At 43.2% G+C, this 24,268-nt stretch overlaps 1 protein-coding gene across 1 annotated transcript in view; it reads left to right on the top strand.

Moving 5' to 3' along the window:
• Nucleotides 1-11,359, top strand: part of UAP1L1 (UDP-N-acetylglucosamine pyrophosphorylase 1 like 1) — a 29,861-nt gene extending 18,502 nt beyond the window's left edge. The window contains exons 5-9 of the mRNA XM_040324458.1: nucleotides 2,373-2,566; nucleotides 2,961-3,101; nucleotides 5,527-5,712; nucleotides 5,823-5,889; nucleotides 10,978-11,359. Of these exons, the coding sequence (XP_040180392.1) occupies nucleotides 2,373-2,566; nucleotides 2,961-3,101; nucleotides 5,527-5,712; nucleotides 5,823-5,889; nucleotides 10,978-11,046 (657 nt within the window). The 3' untranslated portion in view covers nucleotides 11,047-11,359. The remainder of the gene's footprint in view (nucleotides 1-2,372; nucleotides 2,567-2,960; nucleotides 3,102-5,526; nucleotides 5,713-5,822; nucleotides 5,890-10,977) is intronic.
• Nucleotides 11,360-24,268: the final 12,909 nt, after the last annotated feature.

The raw sequence follows: 24,268 nt of genomic DNA, 5'->3' as shown, positions 1-24,268 counted from the left end.
CGATTTGACCGGTCCAAATTGCACGACAAGTTGCATCCTATTGTCAGCAATGGAACTGTTCAAATCAGTGTGACGCCATTTGAAAAAAACAAGTTCCTGCACTATTTTTTGGGCGATTTCAGATGCAACTTGCATAGATGTCTGTGCATGGAGTTGCACAGATGTCAGCCAAGTCACACTGACATGCGGCTCTTAAATCGTGCGATTTTTCAAGTCAAGTTGCACGATTTCAAAGTCTCATTCAATGTGAATGGGGGCTTACTCTGCCTGTAGTTATATCTTGAATGTGTTAATAAATATAGAACTTCTGTGCAGGATACAGCTTGTCATGCTGAAAGCATCTGCTTTTTACATTTTATTCTTGGTAGATGAATCAAAAACAAATTAAAATATATTGCAGCCTGTAGATGATCTTGCCGCATTTTTTTTTTTTTTTTCTGGCAATTTTTCTTTATTTTTATTTGGTAATCCTGTGAATAGCACACTTCCCACCCCTGGGTGGCTACATTTTAATTCCTCCTGTGTATCTATGAACAAAGCCACCCAGGCTACACTACAAACTTGTCTGCTTTTGTTCATTGCCTTTTTATAAGGTAGCTAATGGGATTGGTAGTTTACATAAAAGATCCATTTTTTGTCTTCCGTTCAGGCTACAGGAAGTGACAAGGACACTACGTTTCGGACAGGATCAGCGGGCATTTTCTAGCTGCAAATTAAAATAAATGTAGCCGCCACATCTAAAGACTTTAAAGCTGCAATATATTACTTTTTTTTTTTCTGGCATTTTAACCATAAAGTGGTTGTATAGGGAAATTTTACCTACAGGTAAGCCTATAATAAAAATTCCCCTCGCAATAAGCAGCTGACTGCAGCGGCGCATGCGCACAGGGGATTCTCGGCTGAAGGCCCGGCATACTAAGCGCTGATATTTGCGTGAAACTCATCTACCTCTTTGTCCCCTGCTCCATCTGTCAACCACTTGTCATAAGACGCTTCAATAAAAGTTTTTTTGGAAGTGCAGCCGCCCGGAATTATTTCTTCACTTGTATTGAGGTAGTTACACCAGGATCATGGTTACAGCTACAACCATGATCCTGGTATCAATTTCTTTTAGCTGCTGCTTCTTTCTTTGCAAAACACGGGTTTGTGAGCTATAATTCTAGCTGGTAACCTGTAAAAGCTTTAAAGTGTCACCTATGGATATTTTAATGTACAGTAGTTTGTTGCCATTCCATGGGCATGTGCAATTTACTTGGTGCAACTTCATCTTTTTATATTCTACCAAAAAAAATGGTTATTATGTTATGTTTGTGTTCACTAAAATTCATTAAAAATGTGCATTTAAAAAAACAGTTTCATATATATCATGTGACATAAAAAAATGCAACAACGGCCATACTCTTCTCCAGGCCCTTTGCTTAAAAATATATAATGTTTTGGGATTTTAAGTAGTTTTCCAGCAAAAAAAAAAAGTATGTGAGAAATGTCTGAATTGGCCAGGGGGGTCAAGTGGTTGTATACCTCCAATGTGGACGTGGTACCTATAGGTACTGTAAATATCTCCTAAACGGCGCATGTTTTTTACCCATGCGCTGTGAAGAAACGGCCCTCTGTGCCATTTATTCACTAGCAAGTGCCGTTCCTGAGGGCACAGAAGTGATGTCCCGCGACTCCGGCCAGTCACAGAGCCAGAGTTCGTGGCCCCTGAAGGAAGAGGGGCGAAGATGGATGCGGCCACCAACGGTGACAGCGTGGCTTCAATTTCAGGTAAGTGGCACGTAATGGGCTAGTATGCAATGCTTACTAGCCTATTATGCTTTTTCTTTGCAGGGGAACAAAGAGGAAGTACAAACCATCAGGGTTTACTTCCTCTTTAAAGCGGAGCTCCTCTGTAAAAAAAAAAAAAATATTAAAAGCCAGCAGCTACAAATACTACAGCTGCTGACTTTTAATATTAGGACACTTACCTGTCCTGGAGTCCAGCGATGTTGGCAGCAGAAGACGAGCGATCGCTTGTCACTCTGCTTCCCCCACCGCCATCCTCGGTGAGGGAACCAGGAAGTGAAGCATTGCGGCTCCACTGCCTGGTTCCCTACTGCGCATGCGCGAGTCGCACTGCGCCGTGTTTACTGGTCCACCCTGTGTTCTGGGAGCCGAGTGTTTTCCAGAACACAATGGGAAGGGGGGGGGGACGTGATCTGACGTTCTGCCCGCAGACTCTGTGGGTGCAAAGACCTGTCTTAGACAGGTATCTGCACCCCCTCCCCCACTGTAAGATGTCAAATGTGACACCGGAGTAACGGGTAAATAAATGTCAAAGATTTGTGCTGGCATCTTGCATTATGTAAAGTGTTCTCTTCTTGGTGTTTCAGGTGGTGGAGAAAGCATACCCAGCTGAGCCTGTAGGGGTGGTGTGCCAAGTCGATGGCATCTATCAGGTGGTGGAATATAGTGAGATTAATCCAGACACTGCAGAGAAGCAGAATCCTGATGGCAGCCTAACATACAGTGCTGGAAACATCTGCAACCATTTCTTTACCCTAGATTTCCTTAAAAGAGTGGCCAGGTATGTAAAACTTTTCACTGTGTGCCATGGAGTGCCGCCAGCAACTTTAATAAATGTTGCCTTATGCTTATTTATATGCCACCATCTTGGCTTGCTGCATTTCACTGGGTACATAGTACCATTCAGCTTTCAACCTTGCCCTAAAAAAGCTGTCAGTCTAAGGCCCCATTCACACGCATGGACGGAGTCCGCCTCCTGTGAATGAGGCCTAATAGTAATAGTACATTGATGACCTTACGGTGAAATGCATAGTAGACCTAGTCTATGCCACTGTATGCGCCAATTCTTGTGTGTTTTGTTTGATAGATTTACTGTAGTTCAGCTTTTGGTAATATATATGAACACACCACTAATTTATTTCCATTACTAAACATGTGCGCCTTCTCTTTATCAGGACACTGGAGCCCCACCTGGGATATCACGTTGCCATAAAAAAAATACCATATGTGGACAAAGAGGGAAACTTGGTTAAACCAGTACAGCCCAATGGAATTAAAATGGAGAAGTTTGTGTTTGATGTCTTCCAGTTTGCCAAGTTAGTGTTCTTTCCCTACAATTTGTACTTGGGCAGTAAGGTTTTTAGATCGTATGGAGAGCTTCATTGGGGAACACTTATTTTTGTGGCAACATTCATGAAATAGCGGGAGTTGTCCAGGCTTGTTCTGGTGCTTTTGAAATAAATGAAAGCATTGCATTTGGTCATGTGGTCTCTGCTGAAGAAATTCAGACTGTAGACTAATGCTCCTGGAGAAAACATTTGCATGTCCAAGTGCCAAGGCTTCTGGCCACATGAACTGTACAGGGTGTAAATTGTTAAAAAAAAAAAAAAAAAAAAAAAAAAAGATTCTTTGGGAATAGTAGGTGTTTTAGTCCGTTTTATTGCAGTGGTTCTCAACTCCACTCCTCAGGACCCACTAACAGGCCAGGTTTTATTACCTTGGGGAGATGCAGACTAGAATACTGCAGTCACTGAGCAGCAAATTATATCACATGTGATGTATTTCAGTTATCTTGCAAACCTGGCCTGTTAGTGGGCCCTGAGGACAGCAGTTGAGAACCACTGCTTTATTGTTATGTACAGTATTTATTTGAGCAAGGCTAGTAACTTTAAAGTTAACCGGTACACCACTGAAACGTTTAAAAGTGCTAAAAGCTCCCTAAAACTGCTTTTACACTGAGTAGTGCTAGGCGTCGGTGGCAAAGCGCCGCTATTTTTAGCAGCGCTTTACTGTAGTTTTTGCAGTGCTTTTTTTGGCCGCAAGCGGGGGGGCTTTTAACCCCCCCGCTAGTGGTCGAAAAACTGTTAAAACTGTGACTTCAATGGGCAGGGGCGCTTTATACAACACTCCTACAGCTCTGCAAAGATGCGGCTAGCAGAACTTTTTTTTTTACCGTCCTGTCAGCACACTTTGTGTGCCGTTTGTATGCAAGACAAGTTCCTGGCCAACGCCCTTCGGACAAAAGTCCGAGGCTTTGTCTGCGGAAAATCCGATCGTGTGTACGAGGCTTAAGAGTAGATACAAGATGCCTGCTATGACTTTTTTTTAACCAGAAGAGCCCCTGCCTGTTTCACTTTGTTATTAATGTCTGAGTTCAAAGCTAAGTGTTAGGCTCAGTTTCCACTAGTGTGACTTGTCATGCGACTTGGGACTGCAAAGTCGCATGACAAGTCGTACCCCGTGATTTGCAATGAGTACCGTTCACTACTTTGGTCCAACTTTGATGTGACTAGAGGTCCATAGATCTCAAGAATACACAGGCATTGTTTCAAGTTGCATCAAAATCTCAGCAAAAATCGCACAACTTTCAGGTCGCACTAGTAGAAACCGAGCCTAACAGTACCTTTAGGATCTGTGTATGCACAGCCAGGGGCATGGGATGTCCTGTCTGCAGCAAGTGTTGGGGTACTCACAGGAGCCCTTCTAGGATTTTTAGAGTTCTCTGAAATCATTCTGGATATGTCCTCTGACCAGAAAGGTGTTTGGCCTTTGAAGTGGCTGGTGCTTTGTCTTATCGCCAGCCAGAGCAAAAGCACTATAAAAATTACCTGCCAGTTGCCTGTTTTTTGCCAATTCGGATTGGCCGAATTGCCCTCTTGCTTGCCACCTGCCCAGACCTCTGCTCAAACTTGGCTATTTTGTGTGCAGCCCTGTGAAGTCTTCACACCAAAGCTTTTCCGTTCCAGCCACACAGTCCTGGTGGAGTGATCCTGAGGGCCGTGACCTGGTAAGGTTCCCATGCCATGTCCACCATCATAAGCTCTGGTAAAGACTAGCTGTCACTTAGATGCTGCACATCGGGTCAGCTTGCTGCACCTGCCAGGGGCAACATAACACTAAGCTTCACTAGCTGCAATTTACGTCTTTACACATGTGTTCACACTGCTTCATGGTAAAAACATATATGTGTTTTTGCTGCATTTGCAGTGCGTTTTGCACTTGTTAAAAGGGACGTGATAAAATGCAACAAAGTCCCATCTGTGGGTGTGTTTTTGTTGCATTTTTCATGCGTTTTCCAGCCATATCAATGGGGAGGTGCAGTTTTTGTGCTTTTTTTTTTTTTTTTTTTTTTTTTTTTTTTTCATTTTTTTACGCACCAAACATGCACTAAAAATGCAGCTTGTAGGACTTTTAAAAACGTACCTGACTGGTGTGAAGGGTTCCATAGGATTTAATGGTCATGCATTTTTCTTTCTTTTTGGGAAGAAAAACTGATCAGTGTTAAAGGGCCCTTAGTGAGACTTCCCTATTATGACACTGAAGCAGTATTATTGGGCATTGGTATGGCAGTTGGCAGGCTTTTTGGTTTCATCCAAATCCTCTTTGGTTCCCATGTTATGTGGAGATGCCCCTAACCGTGTAGGCAATGATGTACTTTTGAATGTGTTGTAGGCACCACTTTATACATCAGATGAATTTTGAGTTGCATTTAAAACTGGTCTTTTTTTTTTCATGATACAGAAACTTTGTGGCCTTTGAAGTTATCAGGGAAGAAGAGTTCTCCCCTCTGAAGAATGCAGACACAGCTGAGAAAGACACCCCGACTACAGCAAGGCGTTCGCTCCTATGGCAGCACTACCGCTGGGCAGTTAAAGCTGGGGCCAAGTTTATAGATGCCAGGGGCCACTTGATAGAAAAAAGTTCCAGGTTAGTCCTTCACATACATTAATTGGGTGAACAATGAACAAATGATCATAATGGGGATACAACAGATGTGTCAGCCCTTTCATTTCTATATTTCTTTGCTTCTTCTGCAGAAACCCAGAACTAGAGGACCCGCCAGCTCTGTGTGAAATTTCTCCATTAATCTCTTATTTTGGTGAGGTAAGCTGTAGTTTCTTCCATGAGCATGGGTAGTTTTCCCAGAATGCCGTGCTGTCCACTCAATAGGGCATGATGGAATTTAAGGAACCTTAGTGCTGGAAATTAACTTTAAAAAAAAAACAGAGGACAAAGGACAAGTCGCCAGTATTACCTGTGGTCTCCCTGCAGCTGATCTTTTACCAGTTTTCTTACCGTGTCTCATTCTGCACGGTGTCGCGGAGGCCGCTATCTGCATAAATAAAGGGCTTGGCATTATATCGGAACCTCAAGCAAAGAGCAGTGAACAGCACAGTAGTTACTTCACCAAATCCCACTCCAAAGCTACTAGCAGTCGGAGAGAGCATTAGAGCTCACACTGCAGATATACAGCTTTTGATGCTTTAGGCACATACCCAGTTTGTACCTAGAATCCCTTACATAACAAAAGTACACTGCTATTTTTTTTAGGAGGATTTTTTTTTTTTTTTTTTAGTTCAGGTCCATTTTATGGTGAACTGAATGGACTTTGTAAAGTACAGTTGTTGCAGTACTATCGGGGGAGCATTAGAAAAGTTGATTATACTTGTTGAATGCATTTGTTCTGTTATCTGACTCACCTCTGTACCTTGAGCTTGTGAGCCAGTTACCAGACAGGTCCCATGCCAAATATTCTGTCTGCCAGTCCTGCTGATAACTGCTTACTGCAATCAGCCAGTGAATCAGAAGATTTACTATAGAAAATTCCAGTTAAAGTTCACAGTCAGGGATTTTATCATCCAGTTTGGGGGTCTGCATCTGTGTTGTGCTACAAGTACAGCATGTGGAATGCACTGCATCCTGATGGCACCTGCATATAAGGTAGACTTGTACTGTCAGCTGACACTGCCTGACAGCTAAGAAAAGCATCTTTTTTTTTTTTTCAGCACAACTGCAGTGTCAACAGACTGCACTTAGACAGACAGCACTAAACTATTTATTTCCTTCTATTTAAATCTTGCAAAAGTGCCCACTAGCTAACACTGAGAGAATAGCATCCTGTGTGGGCATGTCTGATAGACTAAAAAAGACTGCTAGACTAAAAAAAAAAAAAAAAAAGACTGCCTTCCACAGGGCCTGTGCTGGCTCTCGTTATCCCTGAATCTGTGGAGATATCTGCTATGTAATACACAAGCAAGCCTGTCCTGTTTATTTGTACCCTGCGTTATTACATGTTAAATCATCTATGGGGAGATATGAAGAGGAAAGCAAAGGCATGACCGCTTGTGACCCTGTTTGCTATGATTGATGGTTCGTTTAACACCAAGCAATGCTTGTAAAGTACATGACAGGCAATGGTGCAGAGTATTCTCCTTGCTCATTATCAAAGCCATCCAGAAACAGCTCATCGCCATTCACTCAGTGCATGTACACTGGTAATGTTTTAAGCTGTCGCCTTTCAAATGCTAATATCATGTATAGCAGGGGGGCCCAACCTTTTAAAGAGCGAGGACCACTTGAGTGACTTGGTCACCGGCCACTATGAGCGGAGCGTTCGGATGACTGATCCATGTCCACTCTGTATATGCAAAACAGACACAGCCAGATCTGCTTTGTGGGCCCTCCGATCCCATCCAGAAGGAAGAGGATTGGTCTCCTGTTTTTTTTTTTCTTTTTAGATTGGAGGTAAGCGGGTGTAAACAGACACCATAGAGGTGAAACGGACCAATCATGTGAAAGGGTCCTAAGGCTGCTTTCACACAGTTGCGCTGCAGTTTACCTGCACCATGGATGCACACTGTACCTGCTGGATATAATAGAATTCTATGGCACTTTCTGAAAGTGCATTAAAACTGCTGCAGTCAGAAGTTTTGGTGAGCTTTCATAGAGTGTACCAAACCCGCAGGTAATAACAGAAGTCTATGGCTTCAATCTTCACTTCAGGATATATCCTGCAGGTATTGCCGGCTGTTACTGTCCCAGGCAGAGTGCATTTGGTATCACTTTGCTTGTGACAGGAGACGGCATTATACAGGAAGCATTGGCTCTGCTCTCCATTGCAGCCGCATTCTACCTCTACTGCCGGCTCCATTCTAAAAACTGACCTGCCATCCTAGAGCAGGAGGTCGCAGGCCACATCAAAGGGCCCTGCAGGTGGCCAGCGGTTGGGCACCCATGAAGTGTACTTTTCATAACACTCTGGATAGTAAAAGATCGTGTTCTTAAAACTCAGGAAATTGTACAATACAGACTCTACATCCAGTCCTAGTTTTAGGGCAGATGTATAAGAATGTTTACTTGACTACATATGATGTTTCTGATACTTCCTCGAATTACCTGGCTGTTAGGAATTTAAATAGTATAAAACTTGAGTTTATAGGTTATTAAAGTTGGTTTTCTTGCGTCTTGCCATTTCTTATAGTTTTGTGAATTGCAATAAGTGCGAAAGAAATAATATGTTTTAAAAATAAGTAATATCGTTTTATTAATCTAGAAGCCCCCCAGATCTTTTTATTAAAAGAAAACCCCCTATACAATACATACCTTTTTTAGTTCAGTCTTTCGGTGACACCTGGGGTCCTTCCTCTTGACTCGGTGGGGGTTGGGCAATTTTCCTGGACTGAGCAGCCTCGCAAGTAATGCCCTGTACACACGATCGGTTCGTCTGATGAAAACGAACCGATGGATTTTTTCATCAGATATCCGATGAAGCTGACTTTCATCAGTCTTGCCTACACACCATTGGTTAAAAATCTGATCGTGTCCAACGTGGTGACGTAAAACACAACGACGTGCAGAGAAAAGTAAAGTTCAATGCTTCCGAGAATGCGTCGACTTGATTCTGAGCATGCGTGGATTTTTGACCGATGGATTTCCCCACAGACAATCGTTTTTTTTCCATCGGTTTTTTAACCATACGGAAATTTTAAAACGGGTTCTTTTTTTTTTTTCGCCGATGGGGGGGAAAAAACTGATGGGGTCCACACACGATCGGTTCATCCAATGAAAACAGTCCATCGGTCCGTTTTCATTAGATGAACCGATCGTGTGTACAGAGCATTAGTGTCTCTCAGCCCTGGGGTTATGTGAGCCTAGGCTGAATCATGACATACCCCAAGGGTTTGTTTCAATGACCAGCTGGGCTCACAGGAAATGGGCAGAATGATGTGGCCATTCTGCCCACAGAGAACCGCCATTACTGGACCAAGGAGGAAGCTGGGGACAGTGCTGGAGTGTGGTAAGGGTAAGTAAAGTATGGCCATTTTTTTCAACATATTACACTCCTATTTAAAACTCAAAATAAATGGGCTTGAATGCACTGCAGTGAATTGCATAGTAATGTGCATTCCTGTGCGATTTCATAGTGTGAACCTAGGCTTAATTTTTTCAAATAAGTACATTTTCTGATTGGACAAGCTGGAGAATGTGATGTCACCACCCCACCTCATTCAAATAGAGAACGCCTTGTAATAATTCAAATCATTCTGTAAATGGCTGCCATGTTGAGCAAGCGACCCCTGTGTTCACCATATGGAAGGAGAGCTGTTCAGCACAGGACACAAAAGACTGCGGCAATCACTAATACAGTGATTTTCCTCTTTCTTCAGTGGTCCTTCATGTATCGAATATGTATACTTTCATACCTGGATCAATGTAGATACGTAACATACGTGGAATTCAGCGTTCAAGTCAATAATAAATTACTGTATATACACGAGTATAAGCCAAGTTTTTCAGACCTTTTTTTTAGGGCTGAAAATGGCCCCCTCGGCTTATACTCGAGTCAGTGTAACTGTCGGGTCGCGGGTGTCCATTTTTCAAAACTCGCAGCTTCCTCCTGGTCCGTGATAGGCGTTTGACACTGTGTTCCGCTACCACCTATCACGGAGGTCCTCTCATCCTCAGACTTTCCCAGCAGACACTGTGTTCAGTGTTCCGCCTATCATGGACGTCCTTTTGTCCAAGGGTGAACGAAGCACCGTGATTGGCGCAACACTGAACACAGTGTCTGCTGGGAAACTGAGTGCGAGGATGAGAGGACCTCCGTGATAGGCGATAGCGGAACACAGTGTCAAACGCCTATCATGGACCAAGAGGAAGCCGCGAGTTTTGAAAAATGGACCCCCACGACCCGACAGGTACACTGATGGGCACAGTAAGGCTGCAATGGGCACAGTAAGGCTACAATGGGCACAGTGAGAATAAGCACAGTAAGGCTGCAAGGGGCACAGTGATAATGGGCACAGTAAGGTTGCAAATGGGCACAGTTGTCAGGAATGGTTCCATCCGCTGGTAATATTTATTATTATTTGGCTGTGGTTCACAAGCAGGTGTTTCCTGGCAGTTTGGAACTGTCAGGAGAACTTCTCCCTGCTGGTGTTATATCATCTTTGGGACGCAGTACTGGTCTCCACCAGCGGATGGATCCTGGCAGTGTGGAGCGTACGGCTCTTTCTGCGCTCAGGTGTAACTTGAAACCAATTACTGACATCCCTATTTATACCCGGCGAGTGCAAGCACACCTCGCCTTGGTATCTCTCTCCCTGACCTTGAGCCTGTGATCCTGACGTTGAGCCTGCATCTTGCTGACCCGATCCGACCTGATACCTATCCCGAACCCATCCTGGACTTGCCCTTCCTGCTTCCCCATTGCCTTGGATCCTTGTTACCTGAATCCCTGCTCTGCAGCACATCCATTCATCATCTCCCTGTTCCTGTTTATCCCCTGTCCTCGTCTATCTTCTGATCTCCTTGTGTATGACCTCGGCCTGGCCTGTTTACGATTATGGTATCTCCCATCACTGCACATATTGTCTTTAGTTATCTTTGGGTCACTGTTTATTCGTTTATTTATTGCACTGTGTTCTGTTGGAGGTGGTTGTGTGTTATTCCCCTTTCTTAATAAATTATTATATTTTCACCTATATATGTTTTGGGTCTCCTCTTTGCAGTTACACAGTCTGGTGCTAAAATTAGTTGTCTTGGCTTATACTCGAGTATATACGGTAAAATTGTGTTCTCACTAAATAAAAATGATGGGTTTTGTGGATAGCTTATTGGAACTGAGGAACATAATGTGATTTATTTATATTATATATGAATTATATTTATGCAAATATGTTCTACTTCTAGGAATTAGACTTGCACCTGAATAATAAGGACATCTCCTCTCCCTTCATACTGGACATCCAGAGACTCTAGAGGGATTTGTAAGTCAGATCCCTAAGAAAATCTACAGCATTGAATACTCCCTGCTGCTACATGCCTATGGATTCTCACTGATGAAACACTCCAGGTTAGCAGACTGATACCGGAAGTGCCTTACTTTCTCAGTTTAGAATCAGTTGCACTTGATTACACCTGAGCTTTCTTAATTAATTATTCATAATTCAGCATTAAATATTAAGGCACCATCCGTGAAAGGACGATATGTTCTCAGGATCCGCACCACAGAATAACCAAATCTTTGCCAGAAACAATAAAACACATCTATATCTTTGTCTTTTCACTTCAATGTAGGGTTCTGTTATTGAAACAAAGTTGTCCCACTCAAACCAGCTACCAAACAGCTCTCCTGTTTGCACCCAACCTCCAAATGACACAAGGCAGCAGCATGTCTAATCGGCAAAATAAGCATTGCAAATTCAGCATACAGGACGATGCATTTTGGACCTACGCTAACTTCCTCAGGCTGAAATGCGTCATCTGGAATGATCAATTATCAATTGCGTGCTGAAGTTGCAAAGAGCTATTTTGGACATGTTGCGGTCTTCTGTCATGGAGGGGGTGGGGGGGGGGGGGGTTTTATACTTTTAGGCAACTTAGTTACCCTGAGAAAATTAAAGCGACCCTGTCACCTAAAAAAAAATCAAGATGGAAGATTTCTGTAAAATTATAGGTATTACACTCACTCACTGGCTGCCCGTGTCGCCTTTCTCCCCCTTTTTTGATCAGTGCTACCTCTGTGATTTCCTTTAGTATTCAACACTTCCTGGACTTCCTGGGAATGTTGTATGTCTGTGCCACCTGCAATGCAAAGTAGTTCTATCCTCTGAGCCATATGTTGCTGCCAAGTCTTGTAGTAAAATGGCCTTCTTAATAAATCCTAATAATGTTAATCTAGAAGAAGCCAAAATAAATCCTGACTGAGACAGCTGCAAGTTTTGGCTCCATTCACATTCAAGCCAAAATTGGGCACCAAACTTGCTTCTCTAGTGCCCAGCAAAACCATCCTGATACTTTGCTCCTTCAGGGTGCCTAAATACTTTGTTTGGTAAAATTAACATGTGGTACAGTGCCATTGGTATTGTTTTTTTTAGTATGTGTGTGCCTTAAAGCACTTTTAAATACTAATAGAAGGAAGCATTGAAGCAGAACTCCAGACAAAAGGGAAAGTTCTCCTTTAAGTCCTCCTCCCATGTCACATTTTGGGGGGGGGGGCAGGTACCCAGCTCCCACTTCCGCTTGGATTGCCTAGGACATTTAACGTGTCCCAGAAGGCTGGGGGACCATTAACAAAGATCAGCTCCGCTCTTGCATGCATAGTGGGCAGCCTGCTGTGGAGCCAGGCACAGCATTGCCGGCTACCCACAGTTAGGATGCCAGCGCCTTAGTCATACTAAGGAAGGGGAAGCTTCTTGGGAACTATTGAAGATGTGATTTGTACTGTGATGGTCAGAAGACCACCATTTTCATCTGTATATTTACAGGGTTCCAATGAAACAAGGGTTCTGAACTTCTGATTGATCTATGAGAAGTTATCCAAATTCCCAGGGATTGTTTTTTCATCTGATATGCACCTCTGTTGATCAGATGAATTTTCTGAATTCTGAGCAGTGCTGGTTTATCTTCATTAACAGGCAGAAAATAACTCTGTTTTCCAACCTATCAATGTGATCATCTGGCATGTTTCTTCATTTCGAGATCATTTTGTGAACATGCTTAGCCAGATTGGATCATACAAGATCTTATGTGAAGAGAACACAATACAATATACAGTTGTGCTGATCTAATGCAGAATAGTACAAGGGATTTCACTTAATTAGGATGAGTCCTTCTCTAATGCCAAGGCTCTCTCGAGGATTGGACTCTCCTTACCACAATAATGACATAGGGTTCTGCTTTTCTAATGAAAAAGTAGCAAGTGATCATACTTGAAATATACATATATACTGCCATAGATGAGAACCTGTTAGCTTTTTGGCAGTATCTCATCACACAGGGCGATGAGCCCACTATATATATAAAACCAAAGCATATTTTGTATGCAATTTTTTTAATTCTGACTTTTTTAACTTGATTTATGTAATGCTGATCTTGTTTCTTTATGCAAGTATGCACTTTAGTATGAAGACTTTCCAATAAAGATGTGTTTAACAAACCATGCCTACCTGTATTTTTAAAGATGTCCACGGTACAGATTGGGAAGGTTGCTGAGATCACACATCACATGACCAGAAAACCAGGAATATATATATATATATATATATATATATATATATATATATATATATATATATATACGGTATATATAATGGGCCGGATTCAGGTATAATTGCGCTTTTTTTACGGAGGCGCAGGGCAACGTTTTTGCCCTGCGCCCCCGCAATTTTTTTGCGCTGCCCTCGATTCACGGAGCAGAAGCAAAATGCCCGGCGCAAGAGCGCGTAATTTAAATGATCCCGTAGGGGGCGGGAATCATTTAAATTAGGCGCGTTCCCGCGCCGATCGTAGAGCGCATGCTCCATCGGGAAACTTTCCCGACGTGCATTGCGGCAAATGACGTCGCAAGGACGTCATTTGCTTCAAAGTGAACGTGAATGGCGTCCAGCGCCATTCACGATTCACTTACGCAAACCATGTAAAATTCAAATTTCGCGACGCGGGAACGACGGGTATACGTAACATGGGCTGCCCCTGCTAATAGCAGGGGCAGCCTTGCGCGAAAACCACCGTATGTAAACTGCGTACGCAGGGCTCGCGCAACGTTGTGAATCGGTGTTAGTATGCAATTTGTATACTATACGCTGAGCACAACGGGAACGCCACCTAGCGGCCAATGCAAGAATGCAGCCTAAGATATGCGGGCATAAGAGCCTTATGCCGCGCAGATCTTAGGCTGCAGTCGGCGTAACGAGGTTCCTGAATCAGGAGCACTCGTTACGCCGGGGCAAGTAAGCAAGTGCGCTGTGTAACCTAGGGTTACACAGGTGCAATTGCTTCTTGAATCCACTCCAATATTTATAAAAATTTGATTAGTAGGGAAGGGTTAAAACTGCTTTAAAACTCTATTTTTGCCATCTGTGTCTCATTAGGAAGATGTTCCTAGACTTTCTGCCCTAAATGGTATTAATTGCCATAATTTATTCTCATTCTATCTATCTATAGATTGATAGATAGAGAGGGATAATCAGGCCACTGTATTATTTATTTATTTTTTAATCCTTTTTCCTGTAGCTCTGTTGTATGGTCACATGATCTTTTCCCTGTTCTTTGACATTTGCAGAGAGAGATCTATGAGATGGGCTTCTATTACCTTGCTGATGTATGTTCTGTACAGTAGAAGTATCTGGCCTGCTCCGATTGGTGCTGTGCTAGTCATGTGACAAAAAAAATGTTTTAGAAGAGTAATTCAAATTTTTGATTAAAACAATCAAATAATTGTTTTGCAGCTCCCTATAAATCTTTATTGAACATCAAATGTATATGTATATTTTATTTATATATATATATATATATATATATATATATATATATAATTATTTAAATATATATATATATATATATATATATATATAATTATTTAAATATATATATATATATATATATATATATATATATATATATATATATATATATATATATATATATATATATATATATATATATATATATATATATAATTATTATTATTATTATTTATATTAAAATTTAGTATTTTGTGAGTTTCTTAGATTATTCACTATCAGCATACTATATCTCACTCCCAAAGTGTTTAGCAATAGGAGGAGAGGGGAGTGTCATTTACCACTGTATACGCCCACATGTGAGTCTATAGTCATGTGGGGTCCACAGATAAGAAAAGGGAGGAAATGAACAGCTTGGAAGCCAACTGAAATAGAGCATGCTCCATAGAGGACACCAGCTGATCTACACAATCTCAGGCTGCAGTGGAGACACAGAAGAGGGGCAGCTAAAAGCAGAATCAAACCATTTTAACAGGGCCAGTTTGCAGGCTAATCTAGATTGTATTTGAATTTAACTTTGCTTCCTGCACACTTGACTACAGATCGACTCCTTTAGGCAGATACAGTAATCAGTGGGGTACAATTATAAAGACCTGTTCAGTGTTGAAGGAGCTCTCTGGTCACAGCATACACTTTCATTTTATAACATCAGCATTGTAATACCAATACAAACAATAGTTATATACTGTGAAATGTGTCCTATATAAACAAATCTGGTGCTACTACCAAAGTAAAGTAATAAGTCTTCTGGAAAAATAATTATTGGCGTCTATATGACAACTGCACAACCTGTAACATGGTATAGAAGACATACGAAGGTCCAGCAACTCGGTATAAGATCCAACCTTCTTTACTAGTATTCCATCAAGACATAAAGAGGGTTCAATATACAAACAGGTTGACGCATGAAATGTGTGACACAGCAGTGCTGCTCACAGGGTATAGTGAGAATGTTTTACAGAATTCAATGAAGTAAACCTAAGTATAGCTGAAAGTGTTCAACATTCTATCTAACCATGAAATTTAATTTCTAACATCACCGGCCGACTAGAACAAAGCTGTGACATTTAGCAAACATTTAAATAACTTCTCTGCCTTAGGCCGAACAAGTGCACTGCTGATGACAGACAATACTTGGTGCCTTTCCTCCATTTTCACATTATATTATGCTTGTTACAACATACTTTAAATGGGATAATATCCCCTTGCTAATATATATGTGGTAGGAACGATTCATGGATACATTCAGTTGTAATGTAATATAAATGCACATGACTGTAGGTTAAGTGTATGTGTGTGTATACACTAGGGTTGTCCCGATACCACTTTTTTAGGACCGAGTACAAGTACCGATACTTTTTTTCAAGTACTCGCCGATACCGAATACCGATACTTTTTTTTAAATGTGTCCCCCCACAGATGAAGCCATGTCCCCCCCCCCCCCATATGCAGCCATGTCCCCCCCCCCCATATCCAGCCATGTCCCCCCCCCATATCCAGCCATGTCCCCCCCATATATGCAGCCATGTCCCCCTTACCTACATGCTTTTGCGCCGCCGCTTGGTTAATACGGGCGGGGAACATTACAGCTTTCATTTGAATAGCTGTAGTGTTTCGCGCTGCGCTGCGTATAGACACTCCCCCTTGCTCGGGATTGGACAGTTCACCCGAGCAAGGGGGAGTGTCTATACACGGCGGGAAACACTACAGCTATTCAAATGAAAGCTGTAATGTTCCCCGCTCGTATTAACCAAGCAGGGATGCGGCGGCGGGCGAGTATTCGGCCAGGCATCGGGGGCATTTGCGGGAGTACAAGTACTCCCGCAAATACTCTGAATCGGTCCCGATACTAGTATCGGTATCGGGATAACCCTAGTATACACCGATAAAGGTTTCCTGAGCCTTTAAATGGTCTCTGTCTGGTTCAGTAGGTTACACATTCATGGGGAAAACTGCTGACTTGACAATTGTCCAGAAGACAGTCATTGATACCCTCCACCACAAGGAGGGTAAGTCGCAAAAGGCCATTGCTAAAGGAAAGAAGCTGGCTGCTCAGAGTGCTGTATCCAAGCACATTAATGGAAAGTTGAGTGGAAGGCAAAAGTGTGGTAGAAAAAGGGTGCACAAGCAACAGGGTTACCCGCAGCCTTGAGGGGATTGTGAAGCAAAGGCCATTTAAGAATTTGGGGGAGATTCACAAGGAGTGGACTACGGCTGGTGTCAGTGCTTCAAGAGCCACCACACACAGACATATCCAGGACATGGGCTTCAAATGTCGTATCCCTTGTGTCAAGCCACTCCTGAACCAGAGACCACGTCAGAAGTGTCTTACCTGGGTTAAGGAGAAAAAGGACTGTCCAAAGTCCTTTTTTCAGATGAAAGTAAATTTTGCATTTCATTTGGAAATCCCAGAGTCTGAATGAAGAGTGAAGAGGCACAGAATCCAAGTTGCATGATGTCCAGTGTGAAGTTTCTACAGTCAGTGATGATTTGGGGAGCCATGTCATATGATGGTATTGGTCCACTGTGTTTTATCAAAGCCAAAGTCAGCACTGCCCTCTACAAGGAAATTCTAGAGCACTTCATGCTTCCCTCTGCTGACCAGCTTTATGGAGATACTGATTTCATTTTTAAGCAGGACTTGGCATTTGCCCACACTGCCAAAAGTACCAATACCTGGTTTAATGATCATGGTATCACTGTGCTTTTATCAAGAGGAAGATAAGGGACACCAGACCCAACAATGCAGACAAGTTGAAGGTCGCCATCAAAGCAAACCGGGCTTCCATAACACCTCAGCAGTGCCACAGGCTGATGGCCTCCATGCCACGCCGCATAGATGCAATAATTCATGAAAAAGGAGCCTCAAAGTATTGAGTGTATACTATACATTTCAGTAAGCCAATGTTTCTGTATTAACATTTTTTATAGGTCTTATGTAAAATTCTAATTTTCTGAGCTACAGAATTTGGGGTTTTAACTAGCTGTAAGCCGCAATCATCAAAATTAAAAGAAAGAAATACTTGAAATGTCTCACTCTGCATGTAACGAATCTATATAATATATGTTTTTTTTATTTTTTATTAAATTACCTTTTTGATGATGATCAAAATGTTTGAGATGCACCTGTGTGTGTGTGTGTATTATATATATATATATATATATATATATATATATATATATATATATATATATAATCACTGTGCAAAAGTATAAGGCAGGTGCGAAAAAATTCTATAAATAAAGAATGCTTTTAGAAATAGAAGTGTTAGGCCCCTTTCACATGTACGGACCCCGTGAGGATCCATACATGTCTCGTCCGCTTGCTCAGCGGGGATCGCTCCGTTGATCCCCGCTGAGCAGGCAGATGACAGGGCGGTCCCTGCACACCGTGCAGGGACCGCCCTGTCAGATCTCCGCTCTCCCCTAGGGGGGGATCAGATGAACACGGACCGTCTGTCCGTGTTCATCTGATCCGCTGTGCAGACGGATGGAAAAATAGGATTTTCCTCCGTCTGCAGAATCGGAGCACGCCAGACACCGATGAGATCGGATGTCAGCGGATGAAAATCTTCTGACACCTGCTATCCCAAAGGGATATATGTATGTCCGTATTTCATCCAAAAACGGATGGATGAAATACGGACATACAGTCCGTATGTGTGAAAGGGCCCTTAATAGTTTACTTTTGGAAATTAAGGCCCCTTTCACACATGCGGACCGTATGTCCGTATTTCATCCATCCGTTTTTGGATGAAATACGGACCTACGTTAATCCCTATGGGATAGCGGGTGTCAGCGGATGAACATCCGCTGACACCCGATCTCATCTGTCCTCGCTATGGTCCAATTCTGCAGACGGAGGAAAATCCTATTTCTCTTACGTCCATGGACGGACACAGCTTCCTTATACTCTTGACGGAACATAACCCTACAGTCAAGAATATAAGGAAGCTGTGTCCGTCCATGGACTTCAGAGAAAAGGATTTTACGGTGAGTACAAAAATCCTTTTTTTTTTCATCCGTTTGCAGAGCGGATTTGGTGAACATGGACAGGCGGCCTGTGTTCATCCGATCCCCCCATAGGGGAGAGCGGAGATCTGACGGGGCTGTCCTGTCATCTGCCGGCTCAGCGGGGATCACCGGAGCGATTCTCGCTGAGCAAGCGGATAAGAAAGGTACGGGAAAGGGCCCTAACAGAACTTAAAGTGAATGAACAGAAGAGAAATCCAAATCAAATTAATATTTGGCGTGACGGTGACCACCCTTTGCCTTCAAAACCGCATCAATTCTTCTAGGTACACTTGCACATCGTTTTTGAAGGAACTCCGCAGGTAGGTTGTTCCAAACATCTTGGAGAACTAGAATAGTATAATTAATAGGCCTTAAAACAGCAACATCCCAATTACATTGTATTTAGAGAAACTACAGGGGGTATACACCCCTTTCTATGGCGGGATTTTAAAGGCAGTACTACAGATATGGTAAAATATTATTTTATTACAAATATTGAGAGAGACATTTTTTAAAACATTGTATCAACCATACGTTGACATTTCCCCTGATAACTGGGTTTAGTGTTGACAGTGAAGTGTGCACAATATCGTTCATTGTTGGGTTCAGCAATGCATCTACTAGGTAGCTCCTCTATACACTCAACACGTTTCTTGGATAGGAATCCACTTCATTAGGAGTTCATTGGTGGAGTATTTATATGTCAACTAGATATAAAAAATATGCATAAATGTCAAATATTACAATTTCTTCATTAAAGCGGGAGTTCACCCATAACATTTTTTTTACCCGTAGATTGATGCTCATTTTGTCTAGGGGAATCGGCTAGTTGTTTTAAAATCCGAGCAGTACTTACCGTTGTAGAGAGCGATCTTCTCCGCCGCTTCCGTGTATGGGTCTTCGGGAGTGGGCGTTCCTTCTTGATTGACAGTCTTCCGACACGCTTCCGACGGTCGCATCCATCGTGTCATGAGTAGCCGAAAGAAGCCAAACGTCGGTGCGGCTCTATACGGCGCCTGCGCACCGACGTTCGGCTACTTTCGGAAAATCGTGACGCGATGGATGCGACCGTCGGAAGCCTGTCAATCAAAACAGGAACGCCCAGTCCCGCAGCCCATACCCGGAAGCGGCGGAGAAGATCGCTCTCTACAACGGTAAGTACAGCTTCGATTTTAAAACAACTAGCCGATTCCCCTAGACTAAATGGGCATCAATCTAAGGGTAAAAAGTGGTAATTCCGGGTGAACCTCCACTTTAAAGAAAGGGGGGATGTTGGTACATCACCAACCATCCCAAATTCTATAATAAACCAAAACAAGATTACATGAACACAAAAAAGGGAGAAGAAAGAACAGCCAGCCTAAACGGGAACCTACAGAGGAAAAATCTCTGGGGGAATACAAGATGCCAAAGATGCGCCACAATCGCTGCAGCCAAATGGGATGTTACCGCATATAATAATAAACACTCCACATCTATGAAAGAAGGCGGAAAAAACATTTTGTGATGGTTTGCCTTAAATAAATACATTGCCATTAGGTCAAGAGGTACTACTTGGTGGTCACTTTACCTATCGAATTAGTAGCAAGGCTTGTATTATTGAACCAGTGTGACCTTCAGATGTTATCGGTCTACAAAAGGAACAAATTAACCAATAGTATATTGATGTAAAATTCTCTTTAGCATTGGCTTTCAGTGCAACCACTTTAATACCAGGCACTAACACCCCCTTCCTGCCCAAGCCAATTTTCAGCTTTCAGCGCTGTTGCTGTTTAAATGACAGTTGCGCGGTCATGCTACACTTGTTCCCACAAATAGAGCTTTCTTTTGGTGTTATTTGATCACTACTGCGGTCTTTATTTTTTGCTAAACAAAAAAAAAAGGACCAAAAAATAAAAAAACGTTTTTCTTTTGTTTCTGTTTTAATTTTTTTTAAATAAAGTAAGTTTTCTCCTTCACCGATAAGGCGGCACCAATCAGGTGGCACTGATAGGCAGCACTAGTAGACGTCACTGATGGGTGGCATTGATTGGCTGCACTGGGTACTTATGGGTGGCACTGATATGCGGCACTGCTTGGCACTGATATGTGGCACTGATAGGCATCCTTGGCACTGGCATTGACAAGCATTGTGGATGGGCACAGATTGGCAGCTGCCTGAGCACTGATTGGCATATCCCTGGTGGTTTAGGGTGGCATACCTGGTGGTCCAGTGTGGGTGCCCATCCCTGGTGGTCTTGGGAGGGCATTCGAGGGGGGGCTGCGCTAAATAAAACAATCAGCACAGACCCCCCCTGTCAGGAGAGCAATCGATGGGCTCTCCTCTACTCGCATCTGTGAGGCCTCGTACACACGACTGGACATGTCCGCTAAAACTGGTCCGCGGACCAGTGTCAGCAGACAGATCCGATAGTGTGTACAGGCTAGCGGACAGATTTCCAGCGGACAAATGTTTCTTAGCATGCTAAGAAACATGTCCGCTGGAAAGCTGTCCGGCGGACATGTCCGCTGGTTAGTACGTCTAACCAGCGGACCGAAATCCCGCGCATGCGTCAAATTGATTCGACGCACGCGTGGAAGCATTGAACTCGCGCGATAGAGAACGTCGGTGTTGTCTACATCACCGCGTTCTCTGTCCGCCTGGATTTCGGTTTGATGGTGTGTACAGCCATCAGACCGAAATCTCCCAGCGGACATGTCCGATGAAAACGGTCCGGCGGAGATTCAATTACACACATGTGGTCTCTATTTACTACCGTATTTATTGGGGTATAGCGCGCTCCCACGTATAGCGCGCACCCCCTAAAGTTGCCCTGAAATTCCTGTGGAAAAAAGATTTTTGTACTTACAGTTTGGTGTCTAGCGCGGCGTCCATCGGCGGCCTCGTCGGGTCCGGCGTCCGTCTGCGGCTTCGGGTGTCCTCTTTGTCGGGTCCAGCGTCCTTCTGCGGCGTCCTCCCCGCTCGTTTCCCGTGCCGAGTTTGAATACTGCGCCGGCATATACCGAGCGCAGTACACTTGGGTATAGTCGGGCAGTCTCGGCTCCTCTCGCGCTGACGTCCTGGACGTACAGGACGTGAGCGCGAGTGTAGCCAAGACTGCCCGACTATACATGAGTGTACTGCGCTCAGTATATGCCGGCGCAGTATTCAAACTCGGCGTGGGTATCAGCGTATATCGCGCACCCACGATTTTGCCCTGATTTTCAGGGCAAAATAGTGCGCGGTATACGCCGATAAATACTGTAATTAGGTGACTTTTGAAGGCAATTGGTTCCACTAGAAACAAGGAAAAACGCATATGTGCAGTCCGTGTGCCGCGCATACCCCGAAAATGCAAAAACAAAAATGGGAAGGTCCCCCAGTGGGGTTTTTTTTGCGGCATGATGTTCTCGAAAAATAAGAGTAGTTGGATAATATTGAAGTTAAAATCTTTAGTTGGTTTCAACATTAAATTACAATAAAATGTACAACATAGTTGGAGCATTTGTAAAAAAGTGTAGATAATATACATATAGTACACTCTGATTATACGTGAATAAAGAAATAACAGTGGCAAAAATCAACAACAATACAATACATGTTACACCGTAGTTCAATTGATTTCCGTATGAGTACTCCCGACGCGTTTCGACCTAAACTGTCACGGTCTTCTTCAGGGGAATTGTACTCTGATAGATATAATTAGGAAAATTATTAAAGTTACATCCCTCTAACAAAAATGTTTAACATCTGCTGGGAGGATATTTTTGAAATTATATTTACCACTCAAGGGTTAATGAATTAACATGTAATCAGAGATGGTTGCTGAGAAGTAAAAATGATCTGAAGACCCCCATAACAAGAGAACCCCCGTTCTGCTTGACGGGAACCCACCAAACCAGGCTTACAAGGAGTCACAAGTGTGGACCATAGGGGGGAGGAGACGACCGGACGACACCTGTATTGATTGAATATTTAGTTTAATTTAATATGAGTAATAATGTGAGTACTAATAATGTTGCATAAGCATAGATAACATCCATTAGGCTATGACCCCGACCACATGTAACGATCTAATAGGATCATAAACATGGGCGTATGTAGGAGGTAAGTATTAGAATGGAATATGTTACTAAATCTTAATACACTAGATTTTAGTTATGGGTATCAGAGTTAGGCCCCTTTTACACTGGGGCAGGAGGTGTGGTGGCGATATAGCGGCGCTATACCGTCGGAATTGCCGTGGGATTCGGCCGCTAGCGGTGCGGTATTAACCCCCGATAGCGGACGAAAAAGGGTTAATACCGCGGTTTCTCATTGTTTTAAATGGGAAGGAGAGGTATACACACTGCTACTCTCACCGCTCCAAAGATGCTGCTTGCGGGAGATTTTTTTTTCTCTCCTGCCAGCTCATCGCCTCAGTGTGAAAGACGGGAAGGAATGGAGCCTCGGGCTTTCACATTGAGAATACTGGGCAGGAGTTTTTCAGGTGGTATTTTTAGCTCTAAACTGCCTGAAAAACTCCTCAGTGTGAAAGGGGCCTAAGGGGGGCTAAATACAAATGCACGCCACACTTTGCAGGTATTTATTTGTAAAAAAATTAGAAAACCATTTATCATTTTCCTTCCACTTCACAATTACAGTTGTGCTCATAAGTTTACATACCCTGTCAGAATTTAAAGACGTGGAAAATGAGGGGTTCTGATAAAACCAAACCACGGTCAGGTAGACCAACTCAAGTTTCAGCCACAACTGACAGGAAAATTGTTCGGGATGCAAAGAAAAACCCACAAATAACTTCAGGTCATACACAGGACTCTCTGAAAACATGTGGTGTGATGCACAATAAGGAGGCACTTGAAGAAAGATGGGCTGCATGGTCGAGTCACCAGAAGAAAGCCATTACTACGCAAATGCCACAAAGTATCCCACTTACAATACGCCAAACAGCACAGAGACAAGCCTCAAACCTTCTGGCACAAAGACTTTTGGAATGATGTGACCAAAATGTATCTTTCGTCACAGCCATAAACTCTACATTTGGAGAGGAGTCAACAAGGCCTATGATGAAAAGTACACCAGGCCAGATTCACAGACAATTACGTTACTCCGCGGCGGCGTAACGTATCCCATTTACGTTACACCGCCGCAGGTTTACAGCGTAAGTGCCTGATTCACAAAGCTCTTACCTGTAAACTTGCGGCGGTGTAACGTAAATGCGCTCGGCGCAAGCCCGCCCAATTCAAATGGGGCGGGCACCATTTAAATTAGGCGCGTTCCCGCGCCGAACATTCTGCGCATGCTCCGTTAGGAAATTTCCCGATGTGCATTGCGCGAAATTACGGCGCCCCGACGTTTTTTTTTTAAATGCAACGTGCGTTACGGCGTTTCGTATTCCCGGACGTCTTACGCAAAAAAAAAATTGAAATTCGACGCAGGAACGACGGCCATACTTTAACATGGCTGATCTAAAGATAAGCCATGTTAAAGCAGGTGTAACTTTGCGACGGGTAAAAACGACTAGCGACGACGTACGGGATTGCGACGAACGCGTGAATCTTCGTGGATCGCCGTAACTAGTCATTTGCATATTATACGCCGACCGCAATGGAATCGCCACCTAGCGGCCAGCCTAGAATTGCATCCTAATATCTGACGGTGTAAGTCAATTACACCTGTCGGA

Source organism: Rana temporaria, chromosome 9 (assembly GCF_905171775.1).
Source record: "Rana temporaria chromosome 9, aRanTem1.1, whole genome shotgun sequence".
In the NCBI taxonomy this organism is placed as follows: domain Eukaryota; kingdom Metazoa; phylum Chordata; class Amphibia; order Anura; family Ranidae; genus Rana; species Rana temporaria.
The sequence above is the reverse complement of the archived record's forward strand: the minus strand, read 5'-3'. Positions and strand labels throughout refer to the sequence as shown.